Source organism: Epinephelus moara, chromosome 4 (genome assembly GCF_006386435.1).
Source record: "Epinephelus moara isolate mb chromosome 4, YSFRI_EMoa_1.0, whole genome shotgun sequence".
NCBI lineage: Eukaryota > Metazoa > Chordata > Actinopteri > Perciformes > Serranidae > Epinephelus > Epinephelus moara.
Window position 1 is genome coordinate 22,608,140 of NC_065509.1, and position 20,015 is coordinate 22,628,154.

At 41.1% G+C, this 20,015-nt stretch overlaps 3 protein-coding genes across 11 annotated transcripts in view; all 3 read left to right on the top strand.

Moving 5' to 3' along the window:
* Nucleotides 1-20,015, top strand: part of LOC126388510 (protocadherin gamma-C5-like) — a 329,671-nt gene that overhangs the window by 143,085 nt on the left and 166,571 nt on the right. The window contains exon 1 of one of the 9 annotated variants that reach the window (XM_050041645.1): nt 14,804-17,365. The exons of 7 other annotated variants lie outside the window; for them this stretch is intronic. In XM_050041645.1, coding sequence (XP_049897602.1) covers nt 14,921-17,365 — 2,445 coding nt within the window. In that variant the 5' untranslated portion in view covers nt 14,804-14,920. Of the gene's footprint in view, nt 1-14,803; nt 17,366-20,015 lie in introns of those variants that run through there. One more of the 9 variants, XM_050041659.1, reaches the window with a different exon arrangement.
* Nucleotides 2,782-6,435, top strand: LOC126388521 (protocadherin gamma-A6). The gene has a single exon (XM_050041695.1). The coding sequence runs from the start codon at nt 2,936-2,938 to the stop codon at nt 5,399-5,401; it is 2,466 nt and encodes an 821-aa protein (XP_049897652.1). The 5' UTR covers nt 2,782-2,935; the 3' UTR covers nt 5,402-6,435.
* LOC126388515 (protocadherin gamma-A8-like) overlaps nt 10,616-20,015 on the top strand; it is a 24,658-nt gene continuing 15,258 nt past the window's right edge. Inside the window, exon 1 of the mRNA XM_050041690.1 lies at nt 10,616-13,795. Coding sequence (XP_049897647.1) covers nt 11,537-13,795 — 2,259 coding nt within the window. The 5' untranslated portion in view covers nt 10,616-11,536. The remainder of the gene's footprint in view (nt 13,796-20,015) is intronic.

A 20,015-nucleotide genomic window follows, 5' to 3' on the forward strand; every position in this document is an offset into this window, starting at 1 on the left:
GTTGACGGCACAGGAACTTTACGCAGCACTTACAATTATGACGCCTACCTGACAACAGGTTCAAGAACCAGTGACTTTAAGTTCGTGTCATCTTACAATGACAACACACTGCCTGCTGACCAGACTCTGAGGAAAAGTCCATCAGACTTTGCTGATGTCTTTGGAGATAGTGATGGCTCTCCTGAGGTAGGGACATGCTTCAAATCATGTGTCCCACATTTGTAAAACGTCTGCAATAACACACACACACACACACACACACACACACACACACACACACACACACACGCACACACACACTCTTTCTTATGTCCACTGCATTCAACCAGACGGATATATTTGACTATCTCCTTTCTCTGTCCTTGGTGCTGAACAACGATTTACTGATCCATCTCCGTGCCCTATGACTACTTTATTTTATTCTGTTGTCCCTTTTTTGTTTTTATGAGTNCACACACACACTCTTTCTTATGTCCACTGCATTCAACCAGACGGATATATTTGACTATCTCCTTTCTCTGTCCTTGGTGCTGAACAACGATTTACTGATCCATCTCCGTGCCCTATGACTACTTTATTTTATTCTGTTGTCCCTTTTTTGTTTTTATGAGTATGTTGTCGTTTATTAAGAAATATTTAGGTTTCCTTTGTTTTTATGTTGGCAATTGAATTTGTATGACTAAAGCAATTACTGACTTTTTTTTCTTTCATCATTCACTCATGTAGAAATCAGAAGAATTTTTGTAAAACCTTTTTTTAAAAAGAAAAAGAAAAATCCTTTTTCAATCTTTTGTTTTATTTTATCAGTATTATTATTACTGTTGTTATTGTTAATGTTGTTATTTTTGTATTTTATTTTCCTTTTTCTACTGTAATTTTAATTTTAAATGACAGATATAGATGCAGTAACTGAAGGCTATGACACAGTGGAGTGCAGAGTTATGGTCAGTTATCCTGCTGCAGACAGTTATTCTTAACTATCAGCACTGAACATTAACACTGGGTGCAGCCAATTAACAAGGTTATTTTCCTAAACTTTTAGATTTTGGCCTGAGATTAAACCCATCTGCATACCTATATCTTAAATCAATCACTGTAGTACTATTTTACTGTTACAAGTTTGTATTCACTTTTAGATACACATATTAGATCTGCTGTTTGAAGTGACGACACAACATTGCTTGAACTTATTAAAGTGAAGTGAAATAAGCAGTAACCCCGGTAACATTGTATTATCTCAGTAATTCTAAGTGGAAAGTCCTACAGTTCACTGTGTCTTAGTAGTTCTAGATAGTGTCTGATTTTTTTTGTCTCTGAGTGTGTTCTTAAAATGAATGGGAGCAACATCAGGCCTCTGTCCTCACTTCATGTTGTTATTATTAATGATGATAGGGGTGAAAAAAAAAAAAATTTACACTGGCTTTATCATTTGAAATTCTGAGAGTTAAATAAAATGCAGTATCCCATCAGAGCTCCACGCTCTTCATGATTGCAGTAGTCCACTTATTAGGGCTTAATGCTTCCAATATAACACTTTCACCGTTCCTTATTTTGTATTTGTTTAATGGCATATCGGTACTTAAACATGCATCTTCATTTCATTTGATAAACTTGATCCATTTCATATTCGCTCAATTGAGCCCCTTGATGCATTATGAAGCTCTTATATATATATGGTTGACTCTTCATCAAACACATAAGTAAGAGCAACACTCACTGCTCTATAATACCATGTTAATAATAAGTTACTCTTCATACAGTGTTTTATGTGCATGTATTGATTGAGGAGTACATCTACAGTGTATAAAGTCCGATTATGTGGGACATTATGTGCATGTTTTTGCACAATTTCCTGACTTGGGAGGTGCTTAAGTTCTGGACACTAGGACTTTGGCACCAGTTATATTTTCTGCAGATTTAGCTGTCTGCTCGGGCCTGCTCCTGCCCTGTTTGGACACAGACCAGACTGTGATTAATGTACAGAGAACAAATTCAAGTGATTGCACTAAAGAACTGGATCAACAGCTAAACTTACACAGCGGCACGGAAAAATAACTCCCTGCTGGGTCTTTTTTTTGTATTCTAGTCTATGCTACAGGCCCTCAGCTCCTAGAGGATTGCTTATCCCAGAAACTCATAGTTTCCATGACCTACTTATTGCTGTTGAGTATGGTGACCTTTAAGAGTATGTGTGTGAATACTACTGTCATCTGTCATGCAGCTGAAATTCAGTGTAATGCATTGGAACAGACAGATTAAGTCTTTTTGTTACAGGGATAAATAAATTGTCGACTAAAACTAAGCATTGCAACATTTGCAAAGATTCTATCTGTTGCAGAGGTATTGTGCAGGGTTGCATTGCATTATTCAGGTGTTGCTTTTCCTGTCCATCCCCTGTTGCCTCGAACTTGAATGTTCATCTTGTGTAATATTAAGTAGGTCATATCTTGGTCACAGTGCAAAAAAAAATGGTGTTAAAAATATCAGCAAATGTGGTCCAGAGCATATGGTCCACTGTTGTAATAATCCTCTCCGTCTCTTGGTGACGCTCTTTTATAATGTCTGACTCATGGATGCTATGGCGTGTCTCACCTTATCTGTGTCAGTGGAACTGGAGTATTGGGTTAAAGCCGAGGGCTGTGTATGCATGCTGTTTGTGTGTGTGTGGGAGTGTATGAGGGAGAGAAGGAGAGAGACTGTGTGTGTGTGTGTGTGTGTGTGTGTGTGTGTGTGTGTGTGTGAGAGTGAAAGTGTGAGAGAGAGGGAGAGAGCAGGAGAGAGCGCAGTTGTGAAATGGGGACAGAGAGAGAGGAATCCAAGCAGACAGCTTCCCTAATAGAGCATGATTAACTCAGCTACAGAGGCAGGGAGCCGTTGGATTACTGTTGGATTTTCAGCTCGATATTTGGATGTATATGTTTAAGATTTAGCCACAATGTCGACAGTACATCCGCTTCTGAAAGCATGTTTAATAATGGACCAGCGAATAAACTTAAAATGGTGGCTGCATTTTTTATTGCTTTGCCTCATTTTTGGTGCTTCGTGTGGAGAAGTCCGTTACATCCTTCCAGAGGAGATGCAGCGGGGGTCGGTTATCGGCAATGTTGCACGGGATCTGGGGCTGAAAGTGTCGGAGCTTGATGCTCGTCGAGCCCGTGTTGTTGCAGAAGGGACTAGTCAGCTGTGTGAACTGGACACTGCGTCAGGGAATCTTTTGATCAGCCAACGGATAGACCGAGAGGAGCTCTGCGCGCAAGCCACTGTCTGCACCCTGCAGTATCAGCTGTTACTCGAAGATCCCCTTCAAGCATACAGCATAGTTTTGGATATTGCAGATATAAATGACAACAGCCCAGTGTTCGCTGCAGAGGAGATACGGCTAGATTTAGTCGAATCCACTGTCCTGGGGAGGCGCTTTCCATTGGAGAGCGCGCATGACCCCGATCTGGGAACCAACTCAGTCCGTGAATATAAACTGAGCCCGAATGACCATTTTGCACTGGAAATGAGCACCCAAATAAACGGCAATGCTTATCCGGAACTTGTTCTTAAAAAGACCTTGGACCGGGAGGCGCAAGCTGAACATGTACTGAAAATCAATGGAATTGACGGGGGAAATCCGGTCAGATCAGGAACTGCTTCTATCCATATCCGTGTTTTGGACGCCAATGACAACGTTCCAGCTTTTAGCCAACGAGTCTACAAAGCCTCTGTACCAGAGAACTCGGCCATAGGGACTCTCATAGCAAAGCTAAATGCCACGGACTCAGATGAGGGTGTTTATGGAGAGATAACCTACTCTTTCAGTCACTTGTCAGACAAGACTGGGGGAGTTATTGAAATTAACCCTGTGAGTGGAGAAGTTAGGGTGGCAGGTGTTATTGACTATGAAGAGGCCAGTACGCATGAACTGGATGTCCAGGCTAAAGATGGAGGTGGTCAGGCGTCTCACTGTAAACTTATAATTGACGTCATTGACGTAAATGACAATAAGCCCATAATAGAAATAAAGTCAGCCTCTGCTAACGTGGCTGAAGACTCTAAACCAGGAACTATGGTTGCTCTGATTAATATATATGACCTGGACACCGGAAGCAGTGGGCGCGTCACGTGTACAATCCCACAAAATGTTCCATTTAAATTTGTGTCGGAGGTCAAAAACTATTACATGTTAGTGACTGACGGAATACTAGACAGAGAGCCTCAACCCGAGTATAACATCACAGTCACAGCCACTGATGCGGGCTCTCCCCCACTCTCTAGTATAAAAGTTATTACAATCGTGGTCACTGATATTAATGATAACCCTCCGACGTTTACGCAGCGCGAGTACAATGCCAACATCTTGGAAAACCAGCCCGTTGGCACGTTTGTGATGAGAGTGACAGCAGAGGACATTGACGACGGCTCTAATGCTAAAATACTGTACCAAATATCAAAGGATACAAAGTCAGAAGTGTCCTCCTTCCTCACCATCAACGCAGACACAGGAGAGCTCTTCACGTCACGCCTCTTTGATTACGAACAGTCAGTTCACTTTCAAATTAAGGTGACAGCTCGAGATGGAGGCGACCCTCCACTCTCTACCACCTGCACTGTAAACGCTTTTATTAAAGACCAAAATGACAACGCACCTGTTGTCCTATATCCTGTCCAAACCACTGGGTTCATAGCTGAGGATATGGTGCCCATTGAAGCGCCTCGTGGTTACCTGGTTACTAAGGTGGTAGCTGTGGACGCAGACTCTGGCCATAACGCCTGGCTGTCCTATAGAATAATCAAAGCAACGCGGCCTAACCTGTTCATAGTCGGTCTGCATACAGGAGAAATCAGAACTTTGCGAGCATTCATGGAGGACGATGAGCCGAAACAAACGGTTGTTGTTTCAGTAACCGATAACGGGCACGAATCTCTGTCCGCCACCGCCACGGTCAGCGTGGTGATTGGTGACGGGCTGCCTGTTTTAAACGAGCTCTTTGAGTTTACAGATGAACCACAGGAGAGCGATGACTTAACGTTTTATTTGATTATCGCTTTGATAGCCGTTTCCTCTCTTTTCATCCTTTTACTCAGCGGAGTGTTTTACTTTAAGCTCTGCCGGCGTAGTTACGTTTACCGTTCAACCACCGCTAGTCTACCAGTTTTCCCCACGACCTACTGCCCCCCTAGTTTTACAGATTTAAGCCGTTGTGGCACCCTGCTAAAAGATGAGCGGTATGATTCCTTCATGACCACAGGGTCGTGGAGAGGCGATTTCCGTTTCGGCTCCAGCACAGACACTGATACACTGAAGCAAAGAAGCGCAGCTTATCAAAAAAACACGTTAAGGCGCGCAAGTGCGGACAGAGCTACTCTGAAGGTGAGGGCCGGAGCATCGCATCCGTGTTACGTGGTTAAATGAGAGTCGGCCATAACATTTTTGACACAACTGTCACTGTTGTAAGTAAAATTGGACCCTTTGACTGCCAAATATGTCAGAATTTTATTCGTGCGTAAACATGTTGTCTATGCTTTAATGTGCTGTAATGTTCTTGGAGTTTTGCTAATAACCTGAACCTCATCCCCCACCACCTGACCCTGAATATAGATAATATGATAATCCCAATCCAAATGTAAATAGTCTATCTTCTGGAGTATTTTAAAAAATATTATTATGGTAACATAAGATAAGTGATTTTTGTATCTACATCCTTGCTATTGTTTTCATCAAAGTTTGAAACAGTTTGCAGAAGAAAGTTGTGTCTTCTATTTGTCAGGTTGAGTCAGGCTTGTTTTGTTTACCTGACTCTTAATTATCTTCCTCTGTCACCCTCCCACTATCTCTTTCTATCTGTCTCTCTCTTCTCTCATTTTGAAATGCATGGTAGACCTTTCTGACTACTCTATTTGTCATTGTATCTTCTGGTATTCTGAGAATAATACAGCCGAGGAATTAATTTTTTGCTTTGTCCGTGGTATATTTGTCTTTGCCTCTGTTAATGTTTTTGTGAAAAACGACCTTCACACTTTTATTTATTGTCCTTTTTTGACTTGGACTACACTGCAGCCAAGTTTATATAATGCCATGTTGTGTTTCCACAAAACACATGATTTGTTGTGTGACAGAGACACAATAAAACCTTTGCACTATGAATTGAACAATATGTAAACAGACTATGGGTGTATACTGATGAAAAATAAACTTGAAGAGCTTTTCCAGTGACCTAATGACCTTTTGCACAGACTTGTTAAGATCAAGACAAGAATGAGGGACATTTGTATGGAAACCAAAGCTGACGGTCATCATAACAAAAATCCATGGAAACTGTAATTAACAATAAAAATAAAACTTGCACTTTGACAGAGACTTGCATGTACAGTGTACTGTGTGCCTCACCTCAGGCTGAGGAAGAAGTATTTGACACTTCCTGTTAAATAAAACTCAAATGAACATTCTATAGATCCTTTCTTCTCTTAGCCCAGTAGCTGAAGAAAATGTTGGCATTTCAGTTTCTCCAAACCATAAGTACATTACATTTAGCCACAAACCTACAAACCTGAACAGAGCAGTGTTACAATGCACTTACAAGTCATACACAATTAATGCGAAACAATGCCTGTAGATAACTGCAGATTGTTGTGAAGATTTTTAACCATAACTTTGCTGCTAACTTGAAATATTCAGCTCAATAGAGTGCCATTTCTCATACATCCATTTTATTGTAGAATGTGAAAGATGTTGCATTTGAGTATGTAGGCATAGTGCAATGCTCCAATACCAACCATAGAACAATGCTTAATATAATTTTACTGGATGGAAAAGACAGGACGATTCTTTTCAAAAGTTTTTAAGTTTTGCTGTTGCATCCCTTTGCATTCCCTCTTTCCCTTAACCCATATATTATTTAGTTTTTTTGATCGACTATCAATTTGACACACCTGAGGCCTCTTTAGCATCAGCAAAGTTTCAGACAGACAACAGTAAGAACGAAGGAGAAATCAGAAGTACAAAAGCAAGGAACCTTTAAAGTCACATGAACAATAGAAAACAAACATATTTTTTTTTTAAATGTAAATTATATACATTAGAGCTGCAGTCAGGTCAGTGGTTAGAGTCTTATACAACTGTTAAAATGTTATGCGTGCTTCTGTGCCACATAATGTCTTTCTCTCTCCCTCAGTTTGTGTGCGTGTGTGTGCCTGCTACTGACTGTGTCATGGTTATGAAGCAGAGAGGTTTTGTCATCAAAAGCATTCCCATGTGAATTCATGTGTTCCTGTTTCGTGTTACAGCTGCAGGCTAATTTGTGCTCCTAATTTCAGACATGGTAGGCGGAGGAAAAAAAACAAGCAGTGCCTAATTTTTGTTTATTAATAATATCTGGGTCACAAGAACTTTGTTTTAAGCCGCAGGGTTGACACTATTGGAGAATGGTAGAAAAGTGTGTCAGCCTAACAGCAGGGCTAATAATTAATTAACACAAGCATCACTAGTTTTCAGTGTTATTCAATACTGATGATTTAAGTTTTGTTTTATGGAAACATCTTGTGCAGAGTACAGGATGAATTGTTGGAAAACTGCTGAAACATTGTGTATGTAATTCTAGAATCTAATTCTGCACTTCTTTTGTGTACAGTGGGGGAAAGATATTCAACACGTCAACATTTTTTATCATTGAACTTATTTCCTATTTAGCTATTCACAAAAAAATTTGACCAGACATAACTATTAAACTGCACAGATAAATACATTGTAACATTTCAATCCAGTAAAACAGTTATGTGTAATAAAGTGGAATGACGCAGGGGAAAAACAGTGTTGCACACATGATCTAAATTTATTTTGTAACAGAGTCTTAGTAAGCATTTCCCAGTGCATTGCACCATTCTCCCACCCTTTGATAATTTGAATTCTGCTGGTACTACGAGTTCAGAAGCAGCCTTATATTGTAATGTTTCCACCTCAAAACTGTGGTATTTTAGCGTCACAGGCAGAGCTTTTTCTCCTCCAAAAAAGGCACATCACAATTTGCTGAGAGGTTCAATTTGTGTCTCATCTGACCAAACTGCATTCTCCCACTAATCTACAGGCTTGTCCAAATGTTGTTTAGCAAACTTCAAACAAGCTTTTTGTCAACAATATGATGCACCAGGCTCGGAGAAGAAATGGCTATGCATGTGACCCTAAAAATATCACACCTACAGTCAAGGTACAAGCATCATGGTATGGAGCTGCTTCTCTTCTCATGCTACCAGCAGAATTCAAATTATCAAAGGGAGGAAGAATGGAGCATTACACTGGAAAATTCTTGTGAAGAGTGATCAGGACGATGAGAAAAAGATGCGGGTGTTCCTTCCAGCATGTCAATGATCCAAAACATACTGCAAAGGAGACTGTCAGTGTGTTCCTGAAGAATAAAATAAAGGTGTTGGAATGATCCAGTCACCCACCAGACTTGAACCAAATAAAGATCTGTGGAACGACCTGAAGATCAACATTCTTTAGCAGGCCCCCGCTGAATCTTCAAGCTTTAAAGGCTGTGTGTGGAGGAATTTAGCCAAAATTCCATCTGAACACACTGAGAGATTATGGTGTGTGTATAGAAAGTGTCTTCAAGCTGACAATGCAAACAGGGCTTCTCCACCAAATATTAAATACATTTGGGTTAGTGTGTTTATACTTTTTCCCCGTGTCTTTCTACTTTATTATTTGTTGACGTGTGAATTCTTATTTCCCCCTTTGTTTTTGTTTGCAACACGGAGACAATTTTCTTGTCACTTTGTTAAATTTCATTACATGTTGTCACCCACGTAGATGAATCTTGCATTCTACTTTAGTTGTAATATGATAACCTGTCATTTGATTAGGAAATGTGACTTCAAATGACACTTTTCTAAATAATACCATCACGGGATAAGGGCTGGTAGGTTAGGCTGGTTGAAGAATAAAGGAAGCATACTGTAAGTTAAATACTTAGAAACAGACTTACTTTAATTCTAAGTTATTTCAAAACGTTGGGTCAAATTAGAGCTCAGCTGTCTTTGTAATGCAGCATTTCAGCACATCTAAGGTACATTCTTCCAGTTGACAGTCAAAGTTACAATCTGAAGTCTCCATTTAAGAAGGAAAACATGACTCTATTTTTGGTGTGCTAACAATGTTCTGAAGTGAGCAGAACAGAGCTGAGCAGGTTGAAGCTTTCGCTTTGTTGACAGTATCATATTTGTATTTACCAAACAACGTGGTAAAGTAGTCTAACTTATGTAAGTCAAGAAACAGAAAGCTTTATGCAACTGATGAATTTTGGACATCTACCTGATGTCACACTATTTGATGGATGGCATAGTTTGCTCAAAGTAACCCCGGGAAGTTTTCCTGAAGGACTTTGTGGTGACTGATCAGGGGCAATAACACATTATCATGATGTCTGATATGTCACAAGATCAAGCCATTATATAAGTCTTTATTTCACCATGGATATGTATGTAATGCATATTAGTGTAAAATGGTGTTGCAAGATCTGATTAATTTATTTTTAGAATTCACACTAACTGTTTTCTTTTTTCTCCTTTCTTTTCTCGGTGCACTCCTTGAATTGAACTCCCATTTCGATCCTGTAGGTAAGGAAGTTTTCATTTTCTTTTCTCTTTAAATCTCACACAGTACACCACTTCTTTTTACTGTTATGTTAGTAGCACAGCCTCATCAACACCATCACCACAGCCAACTCCCACAATCAATATGAAACACAGCTGACCCAGAATGAGTTTCCATCCATTTTCCATGTCTTGTCTTTACTCTCTCTTTTCCTCTGTATCTATATTCACCACACACACACACACACACACACACACACTGAAACTGTACTGAAACCGACCAGCAAACCTCACATTTTAAATGTTTGAAAGACGCACATCTTCCCAAATGCTGCTTTGAAAGTCATACTCATACAAGACTGAGATTTTAGGCAGCAGTCTTGAAATACAGGCAGCTGCTTTGCTCTTATTTTCGTGTGCTGTGTGATTCCACCCGAGGTTTTATACTACATGAATATTAATTGTCCTGCTGTGCAGTCATTGCCTGAATAATGCACAATCATGATGCTCAGAATGTTGTGCTCTGCGGCAGTATATGCTAATATTGTGTTTGATCACAGGACGATGGAGGAAACCATCGTGACCTATTAAAAAATAGACTTTCATACCTGTGCACGCATCATGTTGTAGCTACCTAGAGAAGAAATACACTGCTGTGCAACTGCGGATGAATGTTGCAGTGGTTTCATACTAGATGGGGAATCCAGTGCTCAAATGTAGGTCACTGGATTTATCAGTCAGATTGGATCAGGAGAGAAAAGATTATCTATCTATCCATCTATCTATAGACATCTCTGCACCATTTTACTCTGTTTGTGCATGTATGTCCACAATTTGTTGTTAACATTGTTTAAAAGAATATTTGGCTCTTATATTTGAGATTGTTGCAGCTGTTATATGTTAAAATGATCTGCAGGGAAGTTGTGTGATTACTGGGAACCACTTCCCAACACAGTACAAAGTATTCTCAGGATTACCCACTTTCATTTTCATTTAATTGCTGTCCAAACATGGTGACAATGGCCAGTTATATGTATAATGAGATGCAGAGAAAAGAATGACAAGGTAGTGGCATTTTCACAGATTTTAGTTATTTTTTACTCTTTAATGAATTTAATTTCAATGTTGTACAGCTGCAACATTAAACTAAGCAGGGAGGGCTCACTTTGATACACTAGATTATGCACTGATGGCCTCAGGCCCAGGGGAACCTGGGCCAGTAGCAAACACGGTACCTGTATAGAAACAAAGAGGCAGAAAACTCGAGCCTTCACCAAGCTCAACCTCAGTATTTTTTTCCTGTTTGCTCAACATAGGAGATACTTAACAAATGACTTCATACACTAATCAACAAAAGGCACAACCATATGCTATAGCATCAGGTAGCTTTGTATCTTTAAATGTAAGAGATATTACAATATCCTCAAAAAATACATAGCATATAGAAGTACATTGAAAACTGAAGCACTGTGAAATAAACACGATGAATAGTGTCCTTGTTCTTCAGTTGCTCTTGAATTACACATTGACCAGCAGAGAAAAAAAAGAACAATGAACTGTACTATATCCCCAAAGACGTTTTAACGCCATTTTTTGACCCTTTACACTGTCTTCATATGTATGTCTGATACACACGTTTTCTCCTTTACATGTACAGACCATACAGTTTTCAGTATCCACACACACCATTGATGATGATGCTGTTGTTTTACTTAGTCACTGTTGGTGGTGCTGTTGCCTAAGCAGACTTTGATGTGTCTAACATCACCCTTATCACAAGTCACCGCCCGTCTTCGAAGGAAATAGGCGATTGTTGTGTACATATAAAGCTTTGGTGTGGATGGATTGCGTGGATTTCACTGAAGACTATAAAATATATGGTCCAAACTGTAAGCGAGATACGAGGCTTCTTTCCCTGTACGGATAACTGCGTCATTTTGGATCTCTTATTCATGGAAAAATGGATATTCTGAAGAGCAAAGGCGCTTCGCTGGATTGGAGGGTCTCCATTTTGCTTTTCTGCTTTGTTGCTGCGGTCCGCGGACAAATTCGTTATTCTATCCCAGAGGAGATGAGGAAAGGGCTGTTTGTCGGAGACGTTGCAAAAGACCTGGGCTTGGATGTTAAAAGGTTGGTGTCTGGTCGGGCCCGACTTGTTATAGATGATGATAACCAATATGTCGCGCTGAACCAGAACAAAGGACATATCGTTGTCAATGAAAGAATCGACAGAGAAAAATTATGCGCCAAGAAATCACCTTGTAGCTTTAGCCTAGAAATTGTCCTCGAAGATCCACTTGAATTGTTTTCCATTACTATCGAAATACAAGATGTAAACGATCACGCTCCTGCTTTTCCCAAAAAGGAGATTAATTTGGAAATAAGCGAGTCAACACCCACAGGCACTGTGTTCTTGCTCGATAGTGCAGCTGATCCTGATGTCGGAATAAACTCACTGCAAAGTTACTCTTTAAAGGAAAATCGTCATTTTGTTCTCAAACAGCACACACGCGCAGATGGGAGTAAATATGCTGAAATGATGCTTCAGAGTGGTTTAGACCGCGAGACGCAAAGCGAGCATGCGCTTATATTAACAGCTGTCGATGGAGGGGAACCGCAGAGGTCTGGGACAGTTAAGATACATATAACTGTTCTGGATGCAAACGACAACGCACCCGTTTTTACGCAGTCCGTGTACAAAGCATCTGTGTTGGAAAATGTTTTGCGAGGCACAGTTATAGCCAGAGTCAGTGCCGCAGATGCGGATCAAGGTTACAATGGTAACGTCACGTATTATTTCACACACTTAGAGGAGGATTCGTCTTGTCCTTTTGAAATAAATCCCAACACTGGAGAGGTTAAACTCATGGGTGACATCGATTATGAGGTTTCTCCAAATTACGAAATAAACCTTCAAGCAAAAGATCCATGGGGTGTAGCGGGCGCCAGCAAATTAATAATCGAGATAGCAGATGTGAATGATAACAGTCCAGTAATCATAATGGCTTCATACTCAGGTAAGATTTCGGAGGATTCTGCTCCCGGCACAGTTGTGGCGTTAGTTAGTGTCCAAGATAAGGATTCTGGTAAAAATGGCCAGGTTCAGTTAAATATAGAAGAAAACCTCCCGTTCAAAATTAAATCGTCTCTCAGAAATTATTATACATTAGTGACGGAGCAAAACCTCGACCGAGAAAAACGTCCCCAGTACAACATCACTCTTACTGCCACAGATGAGGGCTTTCCTGCCTTATCTAGCAGGAAAACTGTCTTTTTAGACGTCACTGATATTAATGACAACGCACCAGCTTTCAGTCAAAGTGTTTACAGCACTCAGGTAATGGAAAACAATTCTCCGGGTGTCGCTCTATTGCAGATTCACGCCACTGATCCAGACCAGGGCCAGAATGCACGGATATCATATTTTCTGATTGACAGCGAAGTTAACGGAAATCCTGTGTCTGCGTATTTCTCCATTAATACAGAGAGTGGAGTCATTCAGTCTTTGCGTTCACTCGACTATGAACAAGTCAAAGAGTACAAAGTACGAGTCAAAGCTCAGGATGGAGGGTCGCCTCCACTCAGTAGCAACACAACAGTTGTTGTACATGTCCAGGACCAGAACGACAACCCTCCTCAGGTGCTGTACCCAGTGCAGACTGGTGGCTCTGTGGTGGCTGAAATGGTGCCTCGTTCAGCAGATGTGGGCTATCTGGTGACTAAAGTGGTGGCTGTTGATGTGGACTCTGGACAGAATGCCTGGCTGTCCTATAAACTGCAGAAAGCCACAGACAGGGCGCTGTTTGAAGTGGGCTTACAGAATGGAGAAATAAGAACTATCCGCCAAGTGACTGATAAAGATGCTGTCAAACAAAGACTGAGTGTTATAGTGGAGGACAACGGGCAGCCCTCTCGTTCAGCTACAGTCATTGTTAACGTGGCGGTGGCGGACAGCTTCCCTGAAGTGCTGTCTGAGTTCACTGACTTTCCACACGACAAGGAGTACAATGACAACCTGACTTTTTACTTAGTCTTGGCTTTGGCTGTAGTTTCCTTCCTCTTCATCACGTGTTTGGTGGTTATTCTATCAGTGAAGATCTACAGATGGAGACAGTCTCGCATCCTGTATCACTCCAGCCTCCCTGTCATTCCATATTATCCACCACGTTACTCAGACACTTTGGGGACAGGGACTCTCCAACACGTGTACAATTACGAGGTGTGCAGGACGACAGACTCCAGAAAGAGTGACATCAAGTGTGTGCAACCGAGTCAAAGTTTCCTTAGTGTGAATGACGCTGGAACTGAAACTCTGCAGCATGGGCAGCAGTCATCAACGGTATCTCACATGTCTACTCTGGTAAGTTGCTCTGTTTATGCAACCTGTACTAGCTCTTACATCTGAGCTTTCTAAAATGCTGAAAGGAGGTTTACGTGCATAGGTTTGCACTGACACAACTAATATAGATCGAATAGTGGGCATTTTCAAACCATGACATTGCAGTGTGGTGTTTACGGACAAATGGTCTGTTCTGCAGCACTGTCGCTGTCCATGGTGCTGAGGTGCTGCTTTGCACTGAGATACTGATGTTTGAGGACGTTGCTGTGGCTTGACTTTGAAGAGACACTGGTTGATTTTGATTTCACAACTTGATGACTTATTATTATTATTATTAATGATAATAACAATAATAATAAGCAGCAGCAGCAGCAGCTAGTAGTAGTATTTATTAGAGGATAATACTACAGCTTCCTTTCAAACTGGTATTTTGTAAGACTATCTTTATCTTTACTTGTTTATTTCTTTATGTACACCCGAGACTTCGGTTGTGTTTATCTTTTATCGAGACAACAGCACCATTTTGGGGTTGTATTGTACACCTGAAAAGTGCTTTAAATTTTAGATATTAGGTTGATGCTTTCCTGGCAATGAACGAAAGCCTTTTCTCCACATTGATTAATTTCTCCCTCATTCATTAAGAACAATTACATGCCGTGTATTAGATTGAGCGACAAAAAAATGTTTTTAATTGACAAATAGTCCGTTACTGTAGTAAATATAATCCGAAACTGGACATACGAGTTTCATATTTTAGCCTCTAAGTGACGCTGTTGTCTGGTAAATCAATTGTGCCGTGCAGTGTGAGGCAGTGTTGTTCCCTCCCCTGTCAGTGCGTTACACAAGAGACGATGATCTGTGCTTCATACGAGCTGGAGCTCATCGGAGACACACTTGATTTACATGTTTAACGTTAATCTAAATTAACCTGGAATGTATGCGTTTTCCTATTTGAGTTGAAATCCTTATATCATTGTTCGGTTTGCTGCAGGACTCTGTTTTCACATGGCATTTAAAGAACATCCTCGAGACGGAGGAGAGAAATGGCGACTGTTTGGACGATTGCGAGGGGCTTTGTATCTGTGTATTTTTCAATGTATTTTTCTGAATCAAGCGGAGGCACAGATTCGGTACTCGATCCCAGAGGAGATGAAGAAAGGCTCTGTTGTCGGTAATGTCGCACAGGACCTTGGTTTAGATCTGAGGAGGCTCCGTTCTGGGCGGGCCCGTATCGTGACCGGGGAAAACATTCAGTACGCCGAGCTGAAGACAGACAAAGGGACTTTGGTTGTGAATGAGAGAATAGACCGGGAGCAGCTTTGTGGAGACGTAACACCGTGTAGCTTCACCTTTGAGATTTTATTGGAAAACCCCATGGAATTACACCCTGTGACCATAGAAGTACTGGACGTAAACGACAACGCTCCCACGTTTGAAAACAGTCATCTGAAATTTGAAATAAGCGAATCAGCTGTGCTTGGTTCTCGTTTTGTTCTAGAGAGTGCGGACGATGCAGATGTGGGAGAAAACGGTCTGCAGAATTATATATTAACTCCGAACGACAATTTTGTTGTAAAACAACATGTTAATCCGGACGGCAGTAAATATGCTGAAATGGTGCTTCAGAAACCCGTAGACAGAGAAGAACAGCCACGCCTGTCTCTGAAGCTGTTGGCTGTGGACGGCGGAAATCCACAGAGATCTGGTACAGTAAATATAGATGTTAACATTCTAGATGCCAATGATAATGCCCCTGTGTTTAATCAGTCTGTGTATAAGGCCACAGTGATTGAAAATGCAGCAAAGGGCACTCACGTTGTTACTGTGAATGCGAGTGACATAGATAGCGGTTCATACGGACAAGTGACGTATTCCTTTTCAAAGTCAAAAGGTGGAATAGCTGACGTGTTTGATATAGACGAGTCTACTGGAAGAATATATGTGGCAAAGGAAATCGATTTTGAAAAAGACAAGAAAATTGAGTTCAGGGTTGAAGCCAAAGATCACGGCGGACTGACAGATTCTAGCAAAGTTGAAATTGAAGTAATCGATGTAAATGATAATGCTCCGGTCATTAATGTTATGTCATTCACTAGTCCTGTATCAGAAGACTCCCCTTCTGGTACAACTATTGGCATAATTAATGTTAAAGATCTTGATTCGGGTGAAAACGGACAAGTACGGTGCACGATTGAAGGTAATGTTCCTTTTAAAATTAAATCCAATGTGAGAAATTATTATGCATTGATGACTGATGCGGCATTAGATCGCGAAAATCTGTCAGAGTGTAATATTACTGTCATTGCCTCAGACGCAGGATCGCCCCCCCTCTCAACTAAAAGAACTTTTTATCTTAAGGTCTCGGATGTCAATGACAATGCCCCGGTGTTTCCGCGAGGCACTTTCAGTGCATTTATCGCAGAGAATAACTCTCCAGGTGTGTCTGTGCTAAGTGTTAACGCGAAAGACCTCGATGAAAACCAGAACGCCCGTGTTTCCTATATTTTGGAGGAGTGTGAGATCGGCGGATCTCCAGTTTCTGAGTATGTTTCTATAAATGCAGAAAGCGGAGTGATACACGCAGTGCGCTCTTTTGATTTTGAGCAGATCAAGCAGATCGTATTCACTGTCAAAGCGCAGGATGGAGGCTCCCCTCCACTCAGTAGCAATGTGACTGTGAAAATACTGATCCAGGACCAGAACGACAACCCTCCTCAGGTGCTGTACCCAGTGCAGACTGGTGGCTCTGTGGTGGCTGAAATGGTGCCTCGTTCAGCTGATGTGGGCTATCTGGTGACTAAAGTGGTGGCTGTTGATGTGGACTCTGGACAGAATGCCTGGCTGTCCTATAAACTGCAGAAAGCCACAGACAGGGCGCTGTTTGAAGTGGGCTTACAGAATGGAGAAATAAGAACTATCCGCCAAGTGACTGATAAAGATGCTGTCAAACAAAGACTGAGTGTTATAGTGGAGGACAACGGGCAGCCCTCTCGTTCAGCTACAGTCATTGTTAACGTGGCGGTGGCGGACAGCTTCCCTGAAGTGCTGTCTGAGTTCACTGACTTTCCACACGACAAGGAGTACAATGACAACCTGACTTTTTACTTAGTCTTGGCTTTGGCTGTAGTTTCCTTCCTCTTCATCACGTGTTTGGTGGTTATTATATCAGTGAAAATCTACAGATGGAGACAGTCTCGCATCCTGTATCACTCCAGTCTCCCTGTCATTCCATATTATCCACCACGTTACTCAGACACTTTGGGGACAGGGACTCTCCAACACGTGTACAATTACGAGGTGTGCAGGACGACAGACTCCAGAAAGAGTGACTGTAAGTTCGGCAGAGCCGGTAGTCAGAACGTGCTGATAATGGACCCCAGTTCTACAGGGACGATGCAGCGGATACAGAGTGACAAGAGCATCCTGGATGAACCTGACTCTCCTCTAGAGGTGAGTCAAATATTTTAGCTTTGTATGCCTGGCCCCTTTATTCTCTTTCAATGCTGAGTTACATTGATAAAAGCCATAGCCCCACGTGCTGTCATTTTTAGCACCATGGCCAGCACCTCTGTTGGCATCGCCCTGTGCAAGTGTTTCGTCTTTTACAGTCTTCATGAATACGGCTTTAAAAAGCACAGGTTACTGAACGGATCTCATTTGAAGTTTGGTATGTAGCTATGTTATATTGCCTGAATGCGTTTTGTGGACAATAGTGTTGTGTTATTTAAGGTTCAACGTCACGTGCTTGTGCAACGTTCAGTGTGCTCTCTTTGGAAAGAACGGTGCTGTTAGTATGGCTGACGTAAGGCATAAAGGCACTTCAACATTTAGGAGATAAAACAGTGACAGTCCATTTATGAAAATAACAATTCTGAAAAGTACCACAATAGAACCCGGATCCCCTACATACTTTTGCCTTACAATATAGGTGACGAGCCATCTTCATACATTTGCACTGCATGTTCCTGATCCAATACAGATTTTTTTGGATATCGAAGTATTTTGAGACTGACACATCTATGTTTGTAAAGCCTTGCAAATTACAGAACTGTTGTTAAAAAAAATAATTAATATTTGTCTTGAGTTTAAACTTGTATAATTGTCATATGCTTTTCCCCCTGTAGCATTTAGTGTGCTGCACGTGAATTTTTTGAGAATGCGATTTCATTTTCTGTTATTTTTGACAGATGTTTTTTGTGTTATATTTCTAAGCAAAACTTAATATTATACAGTACAGTGCCGAGTTGAAACGTGCATGAATTTAAAAAGCTTAACAAACATTCCAGTATTATTTTCACATGAGGTACAGATGTGTTCAGGTTCTCTGCTTCAGAGCTTTACTGTGGGGACTTATTTGATGTTCATGTTTTCGACTCTAAGGGACGCTGTTGGTCAGTGAAATAATTTCTCTGTTATGTCGTCATTCAGTCCATCCTCCGAATGACTATACAGTGAAGAGGGCTCTGTGTGTTGTGTAGAGGTTTGAGCGACGAAAGAGAGAACATGGTCGCACAGACTTAAACCTTGAAGACGTGTTTAGATGTGACCAGTAAACGGATATATCACAGCCAGCTTTACCCTCATATCAACTGGAAATTGTTTTTATTTTTTATTCTTTGTTGCCATGATGGCACCTCGAGGATCCGTCGCCTACATCTGCGCAAGATGGCGATTGTTTTGTGGATTGCGACGACAAATAGGACTGCTTATGTTGCTTCTTCATGCGGTGAACATGGTAGGTGGTCAGATTCGTTACTCTATACCAGAGGAGATGAAGAAAGGCTCTGTTATCGGTAATGTAGCGCAAGATCTTGGTTTAGATCTGAGGAGGCTCCGTTCTGGGCGGGCCCGTATCGTGACCGGAGAAAATATTCACTACACCGAGCTGAAGACAGACAAAGGGATTCTAGTCGTGAATGAGAGAATAGACCGAGAGCAGCTTTGTGGAGACGTGACACCGTGTAGCTTCAGCTTTGAGGTGATTTTAGAAAACCCAATGGAACTGCACAGAGTAACTGTCGAGGTTTTGGATATAAATGATCATGCTCCTGTTTTCCCAAATAACGACAAGCCTATCAGTTTTGAAATGAGTGAATCAGCTGCAGTAGGAGTTCAGTTTCCACTGCAGAGTGCAGAGGATCTAGATGTGGGGCAAAACGCGTTGCAAGATTACGTTTTATCACCAAACAATAATTTTATATTGAAGCAACATGCAAATCCAGATGGAAGTAAATATGTTGAAATGGTGCTCCAGAAGCCTTTAGACAGAGAGCGACATCCCCATCTGTCTTTAAAACTAATCGCAGTTGATGGGGGAACACCACAGAGATCCGGTACAGTTAATATAGATGTTACTGTCTTAGATGTCAATGACAATGCACCAGTTTTTAACCAATCAGTGTATAAAGCATCTGTGATGGAAAACACACTGAAAGGCACCAGTATTGTGACAGTAAATGCCACAGACGCTGACAGCGGTTCAAATAAATTAATTACTTACAGTTTGTCTAAAATGAAAGGCAGTGCAGGAAATATTTTCAGTATTGATGACAACACCGGAAAAGTGTCTGTGTCTGGTCAGATAGATTATGAAAGAGACAGAAAATACGAGGTGCGAGTAGAGGCAAAGGATCAGGGTGGCTTAATCGGAACAAGTAAAATTATATTTGATGTTATTGATGTGAACGACAATGCTCCAGTTATTAATATTATGTCGTTTTCCAGCCCCCTGTCTGAGGATGCGCGTCCTGGTACAACGATTGCTATATTGAACATAAAAGATGCAGATTCTGAGGATTGCTATATTGAACATAAAAGATGCAGATTCTGAGAATAATGGTCAAATAAAATGTTCCATAGATGGTAAACTTCCTTTTAAGATCGAATCATCTCTAACAAATTATTACAATTTGATCTCAGATCAACATTTTGATAGAGAATCCGTCTCAGAATATAACATAACAATAACAGCCACTGATCTGGGGTCTCCCCCACTTTCTAGCTCCACAATATTACATCTTAAAATTTCTGACGTAAACGACAACGCCCCATTATTTGATAAAAGCAGTTACTCTGCTTACATCACAGAGAATAACTCCCC

Coding starts and splice junctions, on each gene's coding strand:
- LOC126388521 (XM_050041695.1), top strand. CDS start 2,936: ATGTCGACAGTACATCCGCTTCTGAAAGCATGTTTAATAATGGACCAG.